This window comes from Stegodyphus dumicola, chromosome 12 (genome assembly GCF_044657685.1).
Source record: "Stegodyphus dumicola isolate Sdum_Otavi_A_Nest chromosome 12, ASM4465768v1".
Taxonomy (NCBI): domain Eukaryota; kingdom Metazoa; phylum Arthropoda; class Arachnida; order Araneae; family Eresidae; genus Stegodyphus; species Stegodyphus dumicola.
In genome coordinates, this window is record NC_140779.1 from 121086139 (window position 1) to 121108296 (window position 22158).

Consider the following 22158-nt stretch of genomic DNA (forward strand, 5'->3'; position numbering starts at 1 on the left):
TTGGATAAAACACAATTATTATTTTTCAAGGATAGTATACCCTTGCTAAAATGTTGTAATTGTACATACCTGATCGTAATTTTCTCAGTGTTGCCAAATTCTTTAACGGTTAGACAACGAATTAAATTTGTTCCTTTACAATTGGCTATAAATCTGAAAACAAAACTTAACACACGAATAATAGGAACGTAATTATTACTAACATTAAGAATAATAACTCCAAGGAATTGGAGTTCACATTTAGATTAACTAAGTCGTTGTCTTTGAGTTCATTGACGTATTCCTCATCAGCCATATCAGATGAAATAACTTCACGAGACTTAATCAAGGATGTTTTTCCATACTACCATGAATCATCATGAAGATCCGTAGGTTTAGCTCCATGTGATATCAAATCAGCTGGATTATTACGAGTGCTAACATAGTACCACTCATAAACAGTCATACTAGTCATACCAGTCATACTGTGAGTAACAGTCACTGTATTAGCAACAAATGTCTTTAGTTGATGAGGTTCCTTCTTAATCCATGCTAACACTATTGACGAATCTGTGAAATAATACACCTTGTCTGTAGATAGTTGAATAATTCTAATATTCTTTTATAAGTAGTTGATAAGTCTGTTCCACAAAGTCTGCACCACAAAGCTCCAAACGAGGAATTGCAATTGACTTCGATGGTGACACACAAGACATACTGCCCAGAAGTCTTGATGAACATTCATTCGAAGATGGCATACATTTCACATAAATTGCAACACAATAGACTTCCTGACTATCATTGCAGAATCCTATTATTTCTATTTGCTGTAATCCATTGGTTAGAACAAATCTAGGGATGTAATAATCGTTGACTATTTTTAGACTAGGAAGGAGGTGTATTCTAATTTATATTTAACCCTTTCGTGATGAGTTTTTTTTTTTTCTTTTTTTCCCACAACCGAACAATTTTGATAACATAAACTATGATTAGGGCACTTTAGAATGCTATAAATTAAGATGTTATATTTTTATAAAAATTTTGAACACTGATTTAGGACTGGGACATATATGTCCCATCAGTCCTGACCGCTGGGACATATGTGTCCCAGTAGTCTTCAATGAGTAATTTTGTAAAGAAAACCAATGATTTTGTAATCATAAAAATTTAATTACGAATGGTATGGTTTGAAACAATTAATGCACAATGTGACATTACACATCATGCACATTATTTTAGTGCACGATTCCTTCTTTTGTTGTGCACATTTACAGCACCGCTGTCATGTTTTTGTTGTTACTGGCAGATGGTCACCAACATTGAGTAAGCTTCGTGATGTTTTGGATGGGCGTCCAGTTCCTCTACGGTGTTGCTACTGTGCGTTGAGCTTTCCGAACGCCATCAAGGCTTCTGCAAGAGGTACAATGAAATCAAGAAGTGGGTTTTTTCGATGTTTGAGTTTGCAGTACGCAATCCATGAGTTGACCACTGCGCTCATCAGTAGGCGAAAAAATACTTTTTTCCACCACTTGCAAGATTTTCGATCTAATTCATAGACATTTGCCATTTGATCTGCAAGGTCTACACCTTCCATGATTTTGTTGTAGAATTCGATTGCCACAGGGCACTCAAATTCTTCTTTGCTTCCATCTTTCATGGTGCAATTTACTTTTGTGAATTTAGCTTCGTGGCAATTACTTAGCATCATCATTTCCTTTGAATCAAGCCGCCTCGCACACAGTGTTCCATTTTTAGTTACGAGAAACTCAGCCTCACCCCTTTTGCTGAGTTTTGTTGTAAAATTAGGAACATCTTTGCATGTCTTGATGCATGTACCAACAGCAGGAAATTTCAGGGTTTCCATCAGGTGCACACTTGTAAAAAATCGGTCAAACGCAAGCATCACGTCTTTAGCTTTGATTGTTTCCGTTAGCTTTGATACTACCCGTTCTCTGAGTGTGCCTTCAACTTCACCCGTTTCTTTTCTGGAATAAATGCTCATGTCATATACATATCTTGTTTTTGAATCACATCGCTGCCAAATTTTTATCCCTCTTTTCACAGGTTTCATCGGCATATATTGTTTGAGGGGAATTTCGCCATTGATTCATCAATAGCTTGATATGAACTTTCGCTTCGGCACTGTTTGAAGGTTTGTTTTAGGCACAAAACAACCTCGTCAATATAATATGTTTTACTTGCATATTCTGGCTTTTCTGGTTCAGCTAAATATAGTTTCGATAGCAACGTTTTACATCTGTCTCTTGAAATAGCATTTTTTATTGCTATGTTACCGAAAGAAGGATTAGATGACTAATAATGAGAGAATTTCGGCACCCTATTGTAAGACATGACAAGCATGCATCCAAGGACAAGCATGATTTCAGAGGGGTCTGTAGGGGGAATTGTTTGTCCTAACTTTTCGAGTCGTTGGTTTGTGCATTGAGAGATCCAAATCATAAGACTTTTTGGAAATATCTTGAGAAACACATCCAATTCGGTAGCTGAACGATTTAATTTGAATAACAAACTATGCGATGAATCTGCTGGAATTGTCATTCGAGGTTGGAAAGTTGAATGTACATGAAACCATAATATTGGTTTGCAGCCTGAAGCATTAGCTGATGGTATCTCATCAACTGATGAAAATGATGCCGTATCAGTATCGCTCAAAGCATCGCTGTTCTTTGTATTTTGGGGAATGGTATCATGATCGATATCCATTTCACACTCGTCTGAATCGGATGAGCACTGCAAATTGTGTGTTGGATCTTGAAAATCGGGATCATCTATTTCATCATCCAAATCAATATCTTCGTCATCTGACTCTTCTAAAATTTTTTTGATTTCTTCATTAGTAAGTCCCCGGTGTCGAGTCATTTTAGATTGAATTAATATGTGCCTAAATTAAAAATAATAAGCAACTATTTCAAAAGTAACCGAAAAATATAATATCTAGAGAAATAATCACATAGGACTGTTGGGACAATGTGTTTCCACTATCCAAGACGAGAAAAACGGAAGTAAAACTTTGCCACTTACCAGTTTATTAGAGGTAATCCGCTTCATGAGTAACTTATCTGGCCTTAGATTTATGGATAAATCAAAATTTAATCGAAAATAGGCAGTATTTTCCAAAACTAAACTATTTACGTTCGTAAAGTATGGAATGAGCTGCTACAACACTTCAAAAATGCGGGAATTGCATTATGTACGGTAGTGCCATCTATGTTCTGTGAATGAAAATACCTTCAAAAATATTGGCGGGACTGGTGGGAAAGTCTCCCATTAGACAGGGAAGCGTTTCTATCTCGAGTATTTTTTTAAATTTGCTTCGGACTATGTGTCCCATTAGGCGCAAAAGGGTTAAAAACCAAAGTTTTTGAATAAATATTTTGGCCTTTGTCGTAACAGGTCCAAATAAATCTAATGGATCAAAGAGCAGGGCTGTGGAGTCGGTACGGAAAATGTCCCGACTCCTGGAATTTTAGACTCCCAACTCCCTCATATATGTATATGTGTAAGATAAAAAATATGAAATCAAACTTTTAAATTTAATTCACTTATAACCACTTTTATTTTCTATTTCATTTGGGAACTCCATCTATCTGTCCTAAAAATAGCACTGTAAGTCTAAACTGCATCATTCACAGGGTTCGTAGCGGTCCTTACAAGTGCTTATAAGTCCTTATGTTTGAAAATAAAATATAAAGGCCCTTATAGGTGCTTACTTTTTCTTTAAAACCCTTATTTTTTGTTTTTAGTGCTTATTTCTTGCTTTTAGTGCTTTTTTTTTATCCTTTGTTTTTAATGAACGTGCATTTTTCCCCCGTACCAAAGCCGAAACTAAGTAAACAACTTTTCTTCCTTATATGCAACGTCAGGTGGTGAATCATACTTCCGAAAATTGCTTTTCCCCCCTTCCTCTGCATTAACGTAACCTATGGTGCGCACAAGAGTACAGACAGGTGCACGTCATTCTATTGGTCAAAGAATTGCGAAAACGGTAGAAAATTCCGGTACATTCGGTATTCTTTTCCTTCCACCTAAATACTACACACGTTTGAATTTCTCAAGATTTTAATAATTTGCATTCTCGTTCCACGTGGTCAGTTCATATTCATTTTTATTATGATCGTTATGCTTATATTATGAGCATATGCATGAATATAATAATATAGTTGCAGTAACTGCTGAAGTATAGATAAACTTCCAAAAATGGGTGTGTTTTTACACAGATTAGCTTTCTAAGGAATAATATTCGGAGCGGCTTAAATAAAAGGAAAGTAATTAGTCTTTTTTTTTTTTTTTTTTTTTTTTTTTGACAATACATTATACAGTACGGAGGTTGGGAGGTTCTCCCCTTTCTCCTCAAAATCTAATATTGAAGCAGCGGACTTTTTTTTTGTCACTGTCCGATCTGGATTGGATAGGACTAAAAGTTTTTGCGGTCTACCCAACCTAAGCGAAGATTGATTCTATTCCGGAAATTTAACGCAGTCTGTTGAAAATTAGAATCAGAAACACCCCAGATTAGTTAGTCTCTTTTCCTTTATTTAGTTCTTTATTCTCTGAATGCCTGCAGCTGTTGATTCCAATTGCGTAATATAACATGTGGAAAAATTACGCCGCATGTATTGCGCAATGACGTTTGCAGTGTTTTGCAGCAATAATTAATTTTGATGTTCAGTCTGAGATTTGTTTATGAACACTTAAAAGAGTTTTACTGTGCTTTCGAAGCAGAATATTTCTCAGTTCCGTTGGTTTTTATATGATGCACATATTGAAATGTCAAAACCATTTATTTAGCCTAAATTTAAATCTAAAGAACGGCTACAATCTCCCCCACTTCTCTTTTTCCAATTACTACCCGGAATATTCGGGAATTTCCGAGTATGCGGGTTAGTTAAGCTTTTACTGTTAAAGGATGACTGCATGAAGCAATTTCCCGTCTTCTGATTTCAGAAATGTGCCTCTTTTTTACTTAAATTACTTTGTTTGGGATATATGTTAAGGGAAAACTGTTATGCAATGAAAATTTAGAAAATGTTCAGAATTTTCATTTAAGTTAAATTATTTAAATATTAATACGAGTGGAAAAATAAATTGTATTTATTATTAGGTGTCAAATGAATACAATTAATATGGCTTATTATTATTTATTTTCTATATTTTCAACTGAAATTTCATCATTAAATGTAATATAGTTTAGTTCTGCATAGTGTTTTTTTCTCTCATTGTAAACTAATTCTGTAAATTGAACTGTCATATAAAATTAAAAAAAAAAAAGTTAATTTTTTTCCATGGTTGAGGTAATGCTCATTCTCTTAATAAATTTTGCATTGCTCATATTTTAAATTACAATTCTAATTTTTCTTTTAAGGTTATGCAGTTGTGTGTAATGTAATTAGACAGGTGCTTATTTTTTTCTTAAAATGTGCTTGAAAAGTGCTTATAGGTGCTTATTTTTTTAACTAAAATGTGGCTATGAACCCTGATTCAAATTAATCATGCAATCTTAGTAACCCTTAGTGCAGATGCCTCTTGACCAATCATCGGATTGTAAACCAAAACTAAAGTGACTCCCTCCCTTCTTTCTATGAACTGATGCGTCACTTTTGGTTATGCTTTCTTCTTGGCCAGACGTCTTTCTGCGATTATGTGTGTGCTGCTACTTTCGCTTCTATGGGAATAATATCAAAATTGAAAATGTTCTATAATAGGCACGAGTAGAGTGCCAAGTGAAATGTGGCTACAAGTGAATTAAAATTTTAAAAAAAGGAATTTAATCCGGCTCGTTTGCTTATTCAAAATAGATGGATGCTCTAAGCTTCAAGTATCTACGCAATTAGTATTTCTACTACGTCTCAGTGTTCTTATTTTAGTGCCTCTAAAAGTGTTTTGTCATTGCATTCTTCAGCCAGTTCTAATTATGAAGAAATCTACATGGGTTTGTTATTATGTGTTCACAGTGAATCAAGAGAAAAGTCCTGTTTCACCGAAAATTTTAATGCAAGTTTGTGCTGCATTCATAATCAAATCTTTCACATCTTGTCATCCAACCACAGTTTTATTACATATATATGTGTGTATAAACATATACACATAGGTTACAACTTATTTTTTTAATGTAAAAGATGTAATAGATGTTACAGAAAAAAAATTGATGGCGTAGCAAATTATTTATATTAATTAGTATTTATAATGAAATGGAAAAATTGGCATTAGTTATTTCTAAGAAACAGTATAGCTTCAGCAAGATCTTTGTTGGGGGCCATAGATCCGATTTGATAAACTTCAGAGCTGAGTCTTTCCACACTAACTTGAGTAGGGGAAAGAGCTGTTACTGTTAGGCCAACTTCTATTAACCCTCTGACTGCTCAATTTGTGGACTGAAATGGCTTAAAAAATTGTGCGCATTTTTCTTTTTTCATATTTTGAATCTATATATATTGGAGAATTGAAAAATATATTTTCCCTTTCTAGAAAATATTTCTTTATATAAAATTTTTATTATGAGAAACTAATTTGCCAGAAAAACTAATATCAGATGTTATCACCCCCCCAAATTGTTTTAATAAATTTTAGTTGAATTACAGTTAATTTTTATTTATTGCATAATATAAAAAAGTAAAATATATAAAATTTTAGAAAATATAAAGCACTGAAGGAAAAAATATTTTAGAAATGCAGTTTATGATAGAGTTCAAAACAGGATTCAAGGCAAAGTCCAACTTCACAGTCTTTGCACCAGATTCAATAAATCTAATTAATAATCAGTCTAATTATTAATCTAATCAATAAATTTAATTAATAATTCAATAATTTAATTAAATAATCAAGGTTATCCCTGAATGATTTTTAGCAGCCATTTCTGTAAGAAAAAAGTGGAATTTGAGTGGTAAATTACCACGTGCCTTCAAATGCCGCAGTTTAGTGGACGATTAATGATATCTGTTGGCCAAAATGTGAACTAAATGTCTAATACAGTATATAATTTATTTCAGTGGTTAAATGGGGGGGGAAACGTAATGTGCTCCTCAATAAAGGAAGAAAAACACAATCCCCGGGATGAACAGATTTTGCTACATTTGAGTTGGCATGGAAATTGCAGGATGAGCAGCCAGAGGGTTAACTTTTCAGGATAGATTTTTATAAGTTCTAAAAGAGGTGTCTTGCACAATCATATTTCTCTATTTCTTCAAAGGCTGTGTAGAAATCTTGTTTTTATTTTTTTCATTTTTTATATCTAAAGGCTCTTGGTTCTTTATTTTCATTTGCTTTGCCTTAGCCTTTTCAATATTATCCAAAAGTATTTCTCAAATTCATCACTGGAAGAAGATGATAGAGACTCAGTTGCAATGTTTGCAGTTCGACTGCCTTGATTCGAATTCTCCAACTGTTCTGAAAATAATCTCATTTTTAATGAAAGCTCATAGATGGCTTTCTTTGCCTTTTTAATTTGTTCGTCATCTAAGAAAATTCGATGTTTTGGATCTACATCTATTGAATCCAGCAATATATCATTATTTAGCAAACTAGTTTCTCTTTTTTTCATTGAAGAAATGATTCTTTCTGCAATAAACCCTCCATTTCAGAAAGAACAAACATCCCATTCTTCCATTCCTGCCTCCTGTCAATTCTTCAGATTGCAGCTTTTTTGTGGCTATATACGGTGTAGAAAGACGAGTTTCCAATTCTGCAAGATCATTCCACAGTCTTTCTGTTAGTGAAACATTAAGGTGATCTACATCTTCTAAAAAAGTTCTTAAGTTTAAAAACCTCTTTATCATGAAATATGTACTTCCTTATCGCGTTGTTTGATCAATAATTGCTCCTTTTCCCACTCGCTTCCTACGAATGGCATTAATTTTGGCAGTTCTTGCTGCTATTGCTGCTTACCTAAATTTACCAGTGAGATTTGTAACTAAGTGAATCAGTTTAATCACTAATGGCAAATATCACATCCATCCTCCTACCTTATATTTATTTATTAATAGTCCGTAAATAAAAATAATAACTCAGCTTGCCATTAATTTTTTTCAATTCATTTTCATTTCAAATTTAAACTTTCAAAAAAAAAAAAAAAAAAACTGGAATCGGAGTTGACCCATTTTTAGCGACTCCACAGCCCTTTCAAAGAGGCGACCTATTGCTCGTAAGATATCTCATTTCATTGCTGTTTCTTCAGTGTCAAGTATCGTTAATTTGTAAGAAAAACGGTCTGTAACCATACTTCGTGACATTCACAAAGCCATTGTAAATAAGAGGCTTATCAGTAACTTGAAAAGAATAATCCTGAGTTGCATTTTCTCTATTCTTAGATAGTTCTGTATTATTTGAACACCATTTATATAACTGCAATCCACCACATTCTAGAAGACAAGTTAATTGTGTCTGCAACTCTTTGGCTTCTTGGAGCATGGTAGCTCCAGTGATAATGTCATCTATGTAATAATCCTTCAGTATGGCTGGCTCTTGAGGCATAAGGAAATTGCTTGAGGCTTCATTCATTACTAACACTCTAGGACCCTTGTTGCAAGGAATGGTGCACTTGCTGTTCTGTATGTTAAAGTCCTTAGACGATAAGTTTGCACAGGCTACCAACCGATTTCTTTCCTTAAGATCAAAACTGCAGGTTTCTTTGAGGGGGTTCAATCAGGGCTGTCTTAAGGAATTCAGCGCCCATGGGCTACTAAAAATAATGCGCCCTTCTTCCTAAGAAAATACACAGAATGGCAAATGGGAGTCAGAAAAGTTATACAAAACAAAAGTGTCAGAACTAGAAAAAAACTTATTACTTTTATAATAAACTGTTATCTTTATTGTAACTTTTCTTTAAAGTCACTTATTTAAAAGATGGGTATAAATGTTTACCCAGATTTGAGGGGATTATCTCAATAATGACAGTTCCGATCAGTTTTTAGTCTAATCCTTAGAACTTGATCGGAACTATTATATGATTCTCCATCAGTGCATAACATAAACAAAAATAAAATTTAATTAAATAAAAAACCATTTAAGAACAAAAACACACCTTAATCTAAACAAATGTAACTTATATATTTACTTTCCTAGCTTTTTCTTTGGCAAACTCATCAATAATATCACTAGCATTTAAATTTTCAAATAAATCTCTTTCAATAGACAAAATACTTAAATCATTGAGTTTACTCTGTCCCAAAGAAGATCGTGAGTAATTTTTTATTCTTTTGATTGCTGAAAATGATCTTTCGCCACTGCAGTTTGTTGTGGCGATACTTAAAAATATGCGCAGTGCTGTGGTTAAGTTTGGAAATGTAGATTCAATTTTTAACTCGATTATTGTCTTTAAACTTAGTTCTGCGATAGATATATTTTCGGTATTTTCCAATTTTTTTTGCTAACTCCATTTGGCTCATTCCAGACTCGTGGAAAACTACAATTTGAGCCTTGTCTTCAATTGATAATTGCTTTGACATGGATGCACTGAATCATAGAATTTTTTTATGTTTTTTGGCGGGAAAAGGCAATTTTTTTCAATATGCTTTTTTTTTTTTTTTTTTTTTTTTGTCCACTTTGATTTTTTATAAACCGTTCAATATACTACCTAATTTCTTTATACCTTAAAGTAAATATATTTTTAAATATAAAATGAGAAAAAAAAACAATTTATTTTTTAACCTTTTAAAATTAATAAATATTATCTTGCTAAATGCCATTTTTTTATTATGCTTTTTTTTTTTTTTTTTTTTTTTTTTTTTTTTTTTTTTTTTTGTCCACTAGTGTATGTAAAAGGAAAAGCACTTACCTTAGGAAGATAATAATATAATTTAATAATTTCCACTTAATTTTCAATTTTTAATTCACCTTATTCAGTCGACAAATACTAAAATTACGAGGGCCATCCAGGAAGTAGATTACGTTTCCGTCTGTGTCCGCTAGGGGCGGGGCTAGCGCGGCCATCTTGGGGTCAGAGCGTTGCGCAGCTCAGTCTGCATCTAGCCGTGCTAGTGAGAGGTTCGTGCTGTGCTCCGTTCAGATACTGTGACGGTTTGAAATGTCTGCGTTAATTGAAAATCCCGCGAGCTGCGAGGTGCGCTCAGTAATAAGGTTTCTGACTGCAAAAAACTGTAAACCGATAGAAATCTATCGGCAGCTTCGTGAAGTGTATGGGGACAACATTATCACTGAAGGTGGAGTGCGTCAGTGGGTCATAAGATTTCAAAATGGCCGAACCAATGTTCACGACGAAGATCGAAGTGGGAGACCCAGCATAGTGACCGCCGAACTTCTCGAAAAAGTCGATGCTAAAGTCCGTGAAAATCGAAATTTCACAATAACGGAACTTTCTTTGAGTTTTCCACAAATTTCGCGAAGTTTGTTGCACGAAATCATCAGCAAAAAGCTTGGTTACCACAAGTTTTGTGCAAGATGGATTCCAAAAATCTTGACAGAGGACCACAAAAATCAGCGAATGGCTGCAGCGTTGAACTTTTTGGACGCTTACCATAAGGATGGTGACTCTTTACTCGATCGCATCGTTACTGGTGACGAAACATGGGTGAAACATGTGAACTGTGAAACGAAATTGCAATCAATGCGTTTTGATGACGACGCACAGCTGCAAGAAGAGGTAACGAAGTGGTTGAAGGCGCAGGCGGCCGAATTTTTCGACGAAGGAATTTCCAAGCTCGTACATCGCTACGATAAATGCCTTAATTTGTATGGTGACTATGTAGAAAAGTAGTATTTGAGTGTGGCTTTCATCTGTATATAATAAAATTTGTTTCCTATACTTTGTTTATTTTTTTATTCCAAAACGTAATCTACTTTCTGGATAGCCCTCGTATATCAATTTTACTTTTGTCGTGCAATCTATATTAAGGTACGCATCAGTGACCCCTTTATGTTCCTATCTTTTATCAGGATTGTTAAAATAATACAATTTACGTTTAGATAAATGAATATGCCCTGGCGACGCGGTGAGTATACGTAGGTGGTCTTATATTAACTCTAGTACAGCTCCGACAGTTCAAATGCGACTGAAACAAAAGTACGATCGGTAGGGTGTTACTCCTATTTCGCGTTGCCCTTCTCTATCTATCGTTTTTCAGCACATTTGGAAGAAATAAAAATCAGTTTAATATTTTAAGAAGTGTTTTAATTTAAAAATAAGTAAAAACTAATAAAATGAAAAATAAATTTTTACTATATCGCAAATAAAAAATTGCCACCTCAAAAGGCTTGCGCCCTGGGGCTATAGCCCATTTAGCCCTGTGGTTAGGGCGGCACTGGGTTCAATAAGTATTTGTCAATACATCTTCTGAACAGCAGCTCCTAGTGCATAGATGTACTTTTGAAATCTGCTAATATAAGAAAATAAATCTCCTTGAGGTTTTCACTCTTTTATTGATATTGAATTTAGTGATTTTCGATTACTAGTAGCTGCTGATGCATTAAACACAGCACAAAGCTTGGTAGAGGTTTTTCTCTGCGCAATAAACTCCATGATGACTGAGATAATTGCGAATCAGTGTTTAAATTTCTTGAACGTCCTCTATGTGATTTAAATCCTTATAGATGCCAGCGTTTTCAGTTCCATTAATTCTACACTTTCTTAATGAGTAACTGAACTACATATCTTCCATCATTTTTCCTATAGCGAGTACACTTGAAATGTTCTTCACAGCATTTTTTTTTTTTTTTTTTTTTTTTTTTTTCTTCACTCAAAGTATCCTTGATATTTTCATTGGGTTCAACTTCCCCAAATCTTTGCAAAGTTTTGTCAAGCTGTTTTCACTATTTAGAACTAAGCGTTACCTTCTGAGTTACTCTTGCATGTACCAGACGCAGGATATCCAAAAACTGTTTCTTGGAATATCAAAGGTTGATTTGCTAATTGAGATTTAGTTTTAAAATCTCAAAGAGCAATTCTGCCCCTAGTAATATGTCTATTTTGTTAGGAGTTCCAAATCGTAGATCTGCTAATTCAGTATCATTGGGAATATTTATTGACTGCGTATCTAAACTCCTTGATGGAGTTACTGGTTATTTTAGAAATAACCAAACAGCTAACTGATCTTACATATGTTAAATCCTTATACGAAATATGTACATCTATTTGATAATTGTAACATTCTCTTGTTCTCATTTATTCCGGATGCAGAAGCATAAATTCTTTCTTTTTTTATATGTAACAAACTGACAACCCCTTCACACAGAAAACAGATCATGCTGCCTTTATCAAGAATAGCACTAACTAGAATTCTTTTTACTTCTGAATTACAAACATATACTTTTGTGTCCCTAATAACCTAATTTTTTCTCCTTGTCAAAAGACAATGTGATTGATTTGTATGAGAGCTATCTACACTCTTGTTTATAATCTCCCATTTTTGTTTTATGTAACTGTTGATCTTTGGGGGGATGAGTGGGGGAGAGATTAATGAATGATATTTTTTTATGGCATTGGGAACATCTGAACTTAGAGTTGCATTTTGCAATTAAATGTCCCTTACTGAGACAGTTTAAACACAATTTATTGTTTTTAACCCTTTCATATCTTTGAATTTAATTTTAAAAATGAGTCACATTTATATAGTGGATAATTATTATTTTTACATATCACACAAGTCGAACACTCGGTTTTAACTGTCAGAGCCTTCGATTTTGAACCTTTTCTAACAAATATTTCACTTAATTAGTATTATAGTTAATGTTATCTAATAATTGACATCTTTTCTCTAAAACTGAAAATAATTTATCAAAGGTAGGAACTTCCATAGCGTTAATGCTTAGTTCAAATTGTGTGCATATTTGAAGATCTACTTTCTGAAGTACGATATTTAATAACAATGTCTTGATAAATTATTTTTGTCCTACTTTAAAACATTTAAAGCCCTAATGTTTTTAGTAACATTATCTATTACAAATCTCATCCTCTTAAACATTTCATATATTAAATTATATAAATCCATTATTGACTTTATATGCATCTCAATTAATATTCTTTTATTTTCATACCTATCTTGAAGCGCTTTAAACGGAGAACTGAAAGTATCATCAAGATTTCAACGGAGAACTAAAAGTAGGCAGCCAGTGCAACTCTGATTAAAAATCTAGTTATGACCAAGTGCAGTGCTGATAAGGACCACGTGTTTCTGTGACTCCTTCTCCTATTTTCTTCTTTCTATGTATTTCTTTCTCCTGATGAGGAGGGACCTTTAGCTGCCCTCGAAATCAATTGAGTCTTTCATTATACCTATGCTAAATACAAGGTTGTTTTTTACGATTTTGATTATCATCAAGAGTTTCAAGGTTTTTTGCTTCATCAATTAATGCAGCCTTTAAATAGTAGAGTTTTCTGAACTTCTGTTAATTGAGTATTATTAGGTATATTTAACAGAACATTTAGAAATAAGTAATTCTGGCAAACACATTTGTACTTTAGCATCAAATTTACTACATTTATTTTCATGTTCAGAATGTGTGATAGAATTTCTCTAATTCTTACCTCTAGTACTTTCTTTTCTTTCTTCCATTTCAGTGACATCTTTTTCGTCGACACTTTTGACATATCTGTTTCTTAAATTTCTAATGTTCATTTCAATACTTTTAAGGAATCTATACTGTATTTGAATTTGGTTTTTATTCACACTGCTATCATATTCTTTCATTATGTTTTCTAACCTGGTTAGTTTCGCTTTGAAGGATGTTTTCTTTCGATTCAGTATTTGTAAACCAATCGTTCATGAAGTGTTTATGACCCAAGGTTCTACTGTAGTAAATATATGGAATTGTGTATATGTTTATATACATATTCTGTAATATTATTTTAAAAACAATATTTGAAATGTATACTGTTTGGTCTTTAAGTTTCAATGTAAAACTTTTGATATAGATAATTGCAAAATTTTTATAGAATTGTTATTCTTAGTGTTTGTTTGGTCATCTACTTATGGTATTCATCAGTCTGAAGATGTCCCCCCTTTTTTTAAACACCTTTCTTTCATTTTGTCTTTATTCTCAGTTTCATTAGATTGAAATTTCTCATATATCTTTTGATTTATTGCTGGGTTCATTATTGTGGAATATATTTGTATAATACTTAATGTAAGGTTCTACAGTTTCCATTATCTGTAATTTTTACAAATAAGGGATGTTTTCTTGGTAGGGTTTGTTTGTTATTTGTGGCAAAGATATGAACTTTGCAATATGTATGTAATAGGATTATCAACAACATTTTTGAGCCATCATTTGGGCTAGCAAAGCAGATGGCATTTTAGTGGAATGTCTATTCTACACCTAAGAGTACATACATAAATACAAATGAATTGGTATTTAGCTGAAATTTCAGCATGGTGATGCATTTACTCGTTTTAACATAGCATCCATATCTATATTGAATGAAAAATTCCCAAAATAATAGTTGATTAAAGAGTTCACATATTACATTATTCAGATTTTTCTCCAGTTTAAGTTTTTATTTCCATGTCATAAGCTTAGTTGATGAAATGACAAAATACATTTTGAAGAACTCTGGATGAAAATTCAAATGGCATATCAAGGATATGCAAAGTATTTGTTGGCCATTATTTCAGTTATTAATGAGTTATAATGAAAAATTCCAATTTATTCAATAAAACATTTGCTTAATGCAACTGATTGTAATTATTTCGAATGCAATTAAAGATAATATAAAGGTAAGTTTAACATACATCTGTGTCTGATATGTAATATTTTTTTCGAACTCCTGAGTCCAAGTCTTTTTGCTGTGATTTTGTTTGATATCCTGCTTTCTTTAAAAAACTTAATATCCAGTATTATTTCCAAAGTGAATGGGCTTGTCTTTAGAGTCATCCTCAAGTGATCTGGAGCATCAAAATTGCAGCATATTGTTAATCATTCTGTTGTGATAAGACTGATTGAACTTCCTGTACCGCCATTAGAGGCTTAACAGGGCTTAGTGGTGCTATTTAAATAAAGAAACATTAAAATCTGAAACAAGACCTAAATCAGGCCCATAAGTAGCAGAACAACCACCGTACTACCTGAAATAACTTTAGATAAAATTAACAACTAAAATATGAACTTAAAGTCTAGAAGCTTGTGAGATTTACCACCTACACCAACAAATAACACATTTTTACATACTTTGTAAAACAAAATATAACACATGTTACTTATATGCATAAAAATGTGTTACTAACAGGATATCATAAACACCTTAATTTTTCTTAAAATGGAGAAATTTTTAAACAAAATCAGTATATAACCTTTGGATCATCACCTTTTGGATCTAAGCATTGAAATCTACACAAATAAGCATTTCTGAGTCTTTATGCGAATCAATAATACTGTTAATACAATATAAATAATCATTCAAGGCATTATTAATTAGGGGGCAATACACTGAAACAAAATTATGTTTGTATTATTAATGATAATTTTAAATGTCACTATATTTGAGGAAGCATACGAATGCATTGCTGGAAAGCTGTCTTGCCGCTTGTGGATAATTTATGTCACAAAAAGTTCGAAATTTCAACGGGATTCCCCGAACTCTATTATCCACTACATAAGGTTCTTGAATCTCAGCTTTAATGTATAACTGAGTTATTCTTTGGTGATAAATAGAAATAACAAAATAATCAATTTTTCCTTGTGTTTTAAGCATGTGCTTAGTTTCCTACACCATAATGTGTCTACCTGCATCTGCACATTTCTCTCTTCTTCAAAATTCATTTTAGACTATTTTGTAAATTAACGCTGATTTTTGTTGTTTGACTTCTGAAAGGTAATTATAGTTGTATGAAGTAGAACTTAAGAAGAAATATTATTATAAACAAACATATACAGTAATATATGTTTGTTTATAATAATATTTCTTAAGTCCTACTTCATATAACTATAATTACCTTTTTATTTTTATATTTTTGTCATAAATTAAGTTTTACAGTATTAAAGAAATTTATTACAGTTTTTGTACAATACTGTAAGTAATATGCACTTAAAAGTGATATATATATATATATATGTATAAAATTTTTTTCAGGAAATGAACTCGTGCAGTTCACGCCTAACTTCCTGGAAGTGGAACTTGATGTACCTAATTCTCCTTTTCTTGATTGTATAAACCAAGGTAATGAAGTAACTTCTGCTGAAACTACAGGCTGTAATAATAATAATAGTGGTGATAGTCTTTTAGAAAATGCATTAAATAATGCTACTTCCGAAGTTGCTGCTTCAGAGGCAGCAGAGTTTCTTTTAAATAGTGGAGGAACTGTTCTGAAACAAAACTCTTTAAGGCGTCTTAAAACACCAAAGACTCGGAATAAACGCCGCAAAATAAAATGAGAACTATATTTTTTTTTACTGTCTTTACTTTTGCGGGAGCCTATGTATATAGAATCAAAATTGTGTTTACTCTTATGTTTATTCTTCAACTATGTTGCACAACAAATTAATACTAGTTGTTAGAGGTACAAATTTGGCATTTCTTTAATATGACTCTTTTCATGTTACTGTATTGCTAACACCTAGTGATAACTCAGTGATGGGGAAAAAAAAATCTCTGTATTAGAGAATATGAATGTTGCACTTTTTGTTTTCATTATGAATATGGTGAAAGTAACACCTTGCCATTTTCATCATAACATCTGTTGTAAGACTTTGGATTGTTGGAACAAATGCAAATAAATGCACCTACATTTTGTTCTCTTGTTTTTGTTGAAATGTTTGTATATTTCTATTAAATTTAACGTTTAATTAACATAGCAGTTTTTAAAGATATCTGTTGTATGTACTTAGATATTAAGTACATTATTTTCATGAAAATGGTGAAATTTTTATAAGTTTACATCAATCTTAATTTTTTATCCATAATTAGTTGCATATTAGTTTCAATTTAAAAAAAGGTGCAGAAATAAATGAACTTAATTTTGAATTTGTTTTATGCCTGAAAATATAAAGTACTATTGTAATTATTATCTTGAAACATTTTAATTATGCAATTCTTCCTCCCATCCCTCTTTTTGTGGAGAGTAAGGCCTCATGTGATTATTACCATTTTTTCTAGTTTCCAAGAGGGCCGATTTAGAAAACATTTTCAGTCTGTGAGAAATAACTACATAAAGTAAGACATATTCAGTAAGAAAATGATGAAATGCAGAGTTAAGTTTAGTTTTAAAAACTGTATAAATTATTACCGCTGTTGTGCATTTCAGCTGTTCTAACAGAATGTTGCATGTGGTATTTTCATCATTTCATTCATGAAGTTAATTTAATTCTTTAGTTTGCCCGGTTTTGTTATATTTTTGCTTTTTTATATTGTTTAATAATATGTTTTCATGATATATTTAATATATTTTTCATATACTCATATACTTACGTTACAGTTAAGAATTTTTGGAAACTTAAATTTTAAAAATTTCTATCTTGCAAAATAGTCATGCTTCTATGTCCGATATCTGGACCGCCAGCCAGAAAATAAATAAATCAATAATATTTTTTAAAAAAACTTTTTGCCTCTACAAAGTTCATGAATGATTAATATAGTACAGTCAAAAGTCGTTAATCCAGACTCTTCGGGACTTCGCCGATTCCGGATTATCGATTTTTCCGGATTATAGATCATCAGTTTAAATCTCCTAAGATGGCATGCAGAAATTCTAAAATTAAAAATATGAAACCGTAATTTATGAAATAAAGAACAATTATGATCTAAAGGGTATCAAAATTTACAAAAAAAAAAGCTTAATATTTATTTGTTTACTTTATTAAACATTTTTTTCAATGTAAGTTGTTTAAGTTGCTTCATTTTATGTGATAATACTTTCTCTTTAATTCTATAAACAGACATAATTTCTTGTTCAGTTACAAAGTTCCGCTGTTCAAGTCCCATTAATTGCTGTGCCGAGAATACTGACTAACTTGTCAATCGAAATTTTTTTCGTTTTCGCTAACCTCTCTGTCACATTCTTCATGTCTTTATCCATTTTTTGCAGCAATTCCACTTTTTGTTTGACGGACATCGAAACATACTTTCTTTTGTAGATCCTTTGGGAGCTTCAGAATCGGAAATTCTATTTGACATAATTGAAAGTTCAAGTTTACTTTTATAATATTGCTCTTACAGTCTGCATAAAATAATAAGCCGGATCCATTTCGAAGATTAAAGAACAACGCAATCATCAACATTAACTGAAATAAGCAATTAGATAATTTTAGCTTATACCATCCGTTATACATAAAATGTGCACGCGAAAACGTATTCTGCGCTTGCGCACAAGCATATGCGCAGTCGTAAAAGGTCGTACGTGCAAGCGTAAACGCCTATGCGCATGTGTCAACGCGGCGCATGTGCAGAAAGTTTTTAGCTTTGAGGTCCGGATTATGGGTGTCCGAATTAATGACTTTTGACTGTACTAAACAAAAAGCAGCAGCTGTGCCATAAATGTCATTTTTCTCTGGACTAACAGAGATTCCTGAATAAACTTTCAAATTCCTGTTGGCTGGGGAGTCTCACTGTGTCTAGTAACAGTACACTGGTTGATTTTCTTGGTGCTAGCTACGAACACACTTTTGGCCCTTGATTGGCAGTGTGATTAGGTAGCATTTTATCTGTCCTATATAATAAATGAAGTACCTGCCATCTTACTAGATTTAAACTCATGATCTAAAATCTGTAAATTTCCGAAAAACAGAATCGGTGAATTTGCAAGTCCTGGATCTCGGACTTCATTTTATATTTTTCTTTGAGTATTGCTTAAAGGGGGGAAAACATTTTAATAAGATATATATGAGATTTAATATACACTAATATTTCGTTGTCATGTTCTTTGTATAACTGTTTGTAGTACTATATGTTTTTGTTTTTAATGAAACTTTTAAACTTAAAAAATGTATTATTTTCTTTCTTATTTAATATTTTGATATGTTACGGGTTTTCCTCTTGACTTGTTCGGCAAACTATTATTTGCCATTGTGAACCTGTATTAGTGATAAATTGTCCCTAACCTCTACCCTGCCATTATTTTATGAATGTACATGGGGACTTATAATTATTTTGTACACCAGTTCTTATAAACTTCTTGCTTATTCTTAACTACGCACTAAAAGTATTTTGTATGCAATTTGCATCAAAATGTTTAAAAACAATTACTTGTGTCATTTTTTGGAGGCCGCTTCCATATTTTGGGAGATGCTTATGTATTTAAATCTGGAAATATTTCCATTCTATTTCCTGTAAAATTACAGACAAATTTTCAAACAGCATTAATATAACAGTTCATTGGAGTTAGTTCTCAAATGAAATATAAAAGGGAAATGATTAATTTACATTTTCTAGATTCATTATGTACTTAATTATTTAACATATATTTACTTTGCTAATCTTCAGTATGTTATAATATTGCTAAAATATATTAATTTGAAAGGAAATTTCAGCATGATTTGAAAGCAGCAGCTGTGCCATAAATTTCAGCATGATTTGAAAGCAGCAGCTGTGCCATAAATGTCATTTTTCTCTGGACTAACAGAGATTCCTGAATAAACTTTCAAACTCCTGTTGGCTGGGGAGTCTCACTGTGTCTAGTAACAGTACACTGGTTGATTTTCTTGGTGAATGATAAAAGCATTGTTTTTCTTATAGAGAGCACAAAGTTTTATGTCTGTCTGAATTGACAATATTTTCATAAGTTTTTCTTCCATGATCCCCTGCATCTGGAATAGGGGGACATAGCGTAACCATTTATAACCTCAGGGAACCACTTCTTAAATATTATTAAATTTAGGGAACACTTGTATGATCAGTTAAGCTATTTATGTAAAAATTTTCCATTTTAAAGAAAAAGCAGGTAATTTAGCTCAATAATTCTTGTTAATTTTCAAAGCTAGAGTCATAAGAAATACATCCCTCTTGATTGAATTTAGCATGTCTTTTATGAAATAGATACCTAATTTTTTTACACTAGTGTCCATGTAATCTTCTGTGTCAAGATCTATAGTTTGCATCAATTTTTTTTAAAAATAATAATAAGCTTAAGTGAGATTTGATTTTTCTTTGAGTGTAACCGATGAAATTTGCATCATTATTTGGTCACAATTTCTTGTGGAATCTCTATCAAGAAATACTGATCTAGTTATTTCAATTGTAGGTGAGCCAGTGATCAAATATTTCAATGTTTATTCCTACTTTGGTTATGTACTTGTATGATACACCTGTCAAAGAAACTATGGACCTTTTGTTATTGTAAATTTCTTTAATATTGTATTTAATTTTTTATCTGTAAGTGTTATCAAATTTTTAAATGGTTTTCATAAAGATTTGCTGTTTAAATGTCAGTTACAGTATTTTCCTGTATAAAGTGAACAAAGCAGTTTGAATGGCTGAATACATTATTTGTTTGACAGTAATTTTGTATTTTTGTAAAGCAAAGCAAATTTTAGGTCTTGAAACTATTACATATTGTTAAGGATGTCAAAAAATCAATATGACAGCTGTGTATCTCCAGAAGCATTAAATTCATAAGATTGATGCCTTGTTTATAATGGATGAATTTATCCATAAATTCCTTGCTAGCTTTTTTTCCAAGTGAAAATTTGAGTATTTGGATTTGAATTTTTGTAAATAATATAATGTAAAAAAATTATAAAGTTAATTATAAAATTAGGGGATATTCAAAAATATCCCCTCATTTTATAATTAACTTTCTATAGCTGAACCAGTGTCATACTTTTATGTACATTCATTGCTAAATGAGTATATAATTGCTGATTTTATATTAAAAGGGTGTTTGTGTTATATGTCGGTGAAATTAATAAAAAGTTATAAAACATGGTCATTTGCCACTGTGAATAGGAATTTATTTCTGAACACCACTCAAACTGGATTCTCAGTTCAGTTTTGTAGAAAAATGGAAAAAACTTAGTATAAAAAAGATTCTTGCATTGATATGTAATATTCATAATTGATACTAATTAGAGTGATTTTTGTTAAATTTGATCTTAAGTGAATCAGTTAGCAAATTAGTAAATTAGTAAGATTTGTTACTAGGCAACTGTTTAAAGTTGATATGTAAAAATATATCCAATTTGTAAACACATATCTGTACCAACTTTCAAATTGCATTTTTCATATTCTTGCCATGTACCATCTGAAACATATGAAGGATTTGTTTTACTTTAGAGGGAGAGGAGAGATTGCATATTCTGCCTCAAAATTTGAACAGTGGTACCCTGACTCATTAAATTTTGAAAAAAATTATTTCAGAAACTTTTTATTTCATAAAGTAAAAATAATCTTATATCATTCTGGATCTTTACAAAGGGCAGTAATTAATATTTATTTTACATTTGTTTATCAGGTTATACAGATGTTTCTTATAGAGACTTAAGTTTTGATGTAAATAAAGTACTAGCAGTTTTTTGCAAAAAATTATATGTAAAACATCATTATCTACAAAATACTTCATTATGAATTTTCTGCATAAAGATTATTTTCCTTCAGTTCTCCAAAGGAATATAATTTTTAATGTTGTATTAAGAAGTGTTGTAATATGTGTATTTCTCTAAACTAATTTATGTATATAAATACCGATATGTATGTATATAAATGCACATCATTTATGTACGATTCAAGGTTCCAGGATTATGAAACTATCTAGTAAGACTTCATATATGATTTTAGGAATTACTGTAATAAAAAAAAATGAAGTATTTTACTTTTTATACATTATTAAATGTAAGTTATAGATGCTGTCAGAAATCTGGTACGAATATACAAACATTTTAAGGTCTTGAAAACTTTTTAAATTTTGATTTTTTATTGTATTTAGTTTCAGTTTACACCTATAAACAATTTTTGTAATTTTGACATTAACTGTTTTGATGTATATGAAGGATGGAAAATGGAATTAAAGTATTTTATAAAAATTTCTTTTCTCACTTTTTTAAGTATTCAGTATAGACATTTATGTAAGCTAATCATTTTTCCTAGTAGTCTGACTATCATCTGTGTTGATTGAAACTTCCATCATAATATGGTTCAACAATGTAACCAACCCATCTCCATGCTTCACTATTGGCATAATTCTTTATACTTTCCCTAATTAAAGGGTGACTGGGGTAAGCCATTAGCTTTATTTGACCAAATCTGACTCCCATTTTAGTTCAGGTGCTACCGTTAAATATTTTTTG

The 22158-nt window shown here is 31.7% G+C and overlaps 1 protein-coding gene across 4 annotated transcripts in view; it reads left to right on the plus strand.

Moving 5' to 3' along the window:
• Positions 1-21894, plus strand: part of LOC118184626 (uncharacterized) — a 142716-nt gene extending 120822 nt beyond the window's left edge. For 3 of the 4 annotated variants that reach the window (XM_085806892.1, XM_085806893.1, XM_085806894.1), the window contains exon 11: positions 16016-21894. In XM_085806892.1, coding sequence (XP_085663018.1) covers positions 16016-16317 — 302 coding nt within the window. In that variant the 3' untranslated portion in view covers positions 16318-21894. The remainder of the gene's footprint in view (positions 1-16015) is intronic. The other variant, XM_085806895.1, reaches the window with a different exon arrangement.
• Positions 21895-22158: the final 264 nt, after the last annotated feature.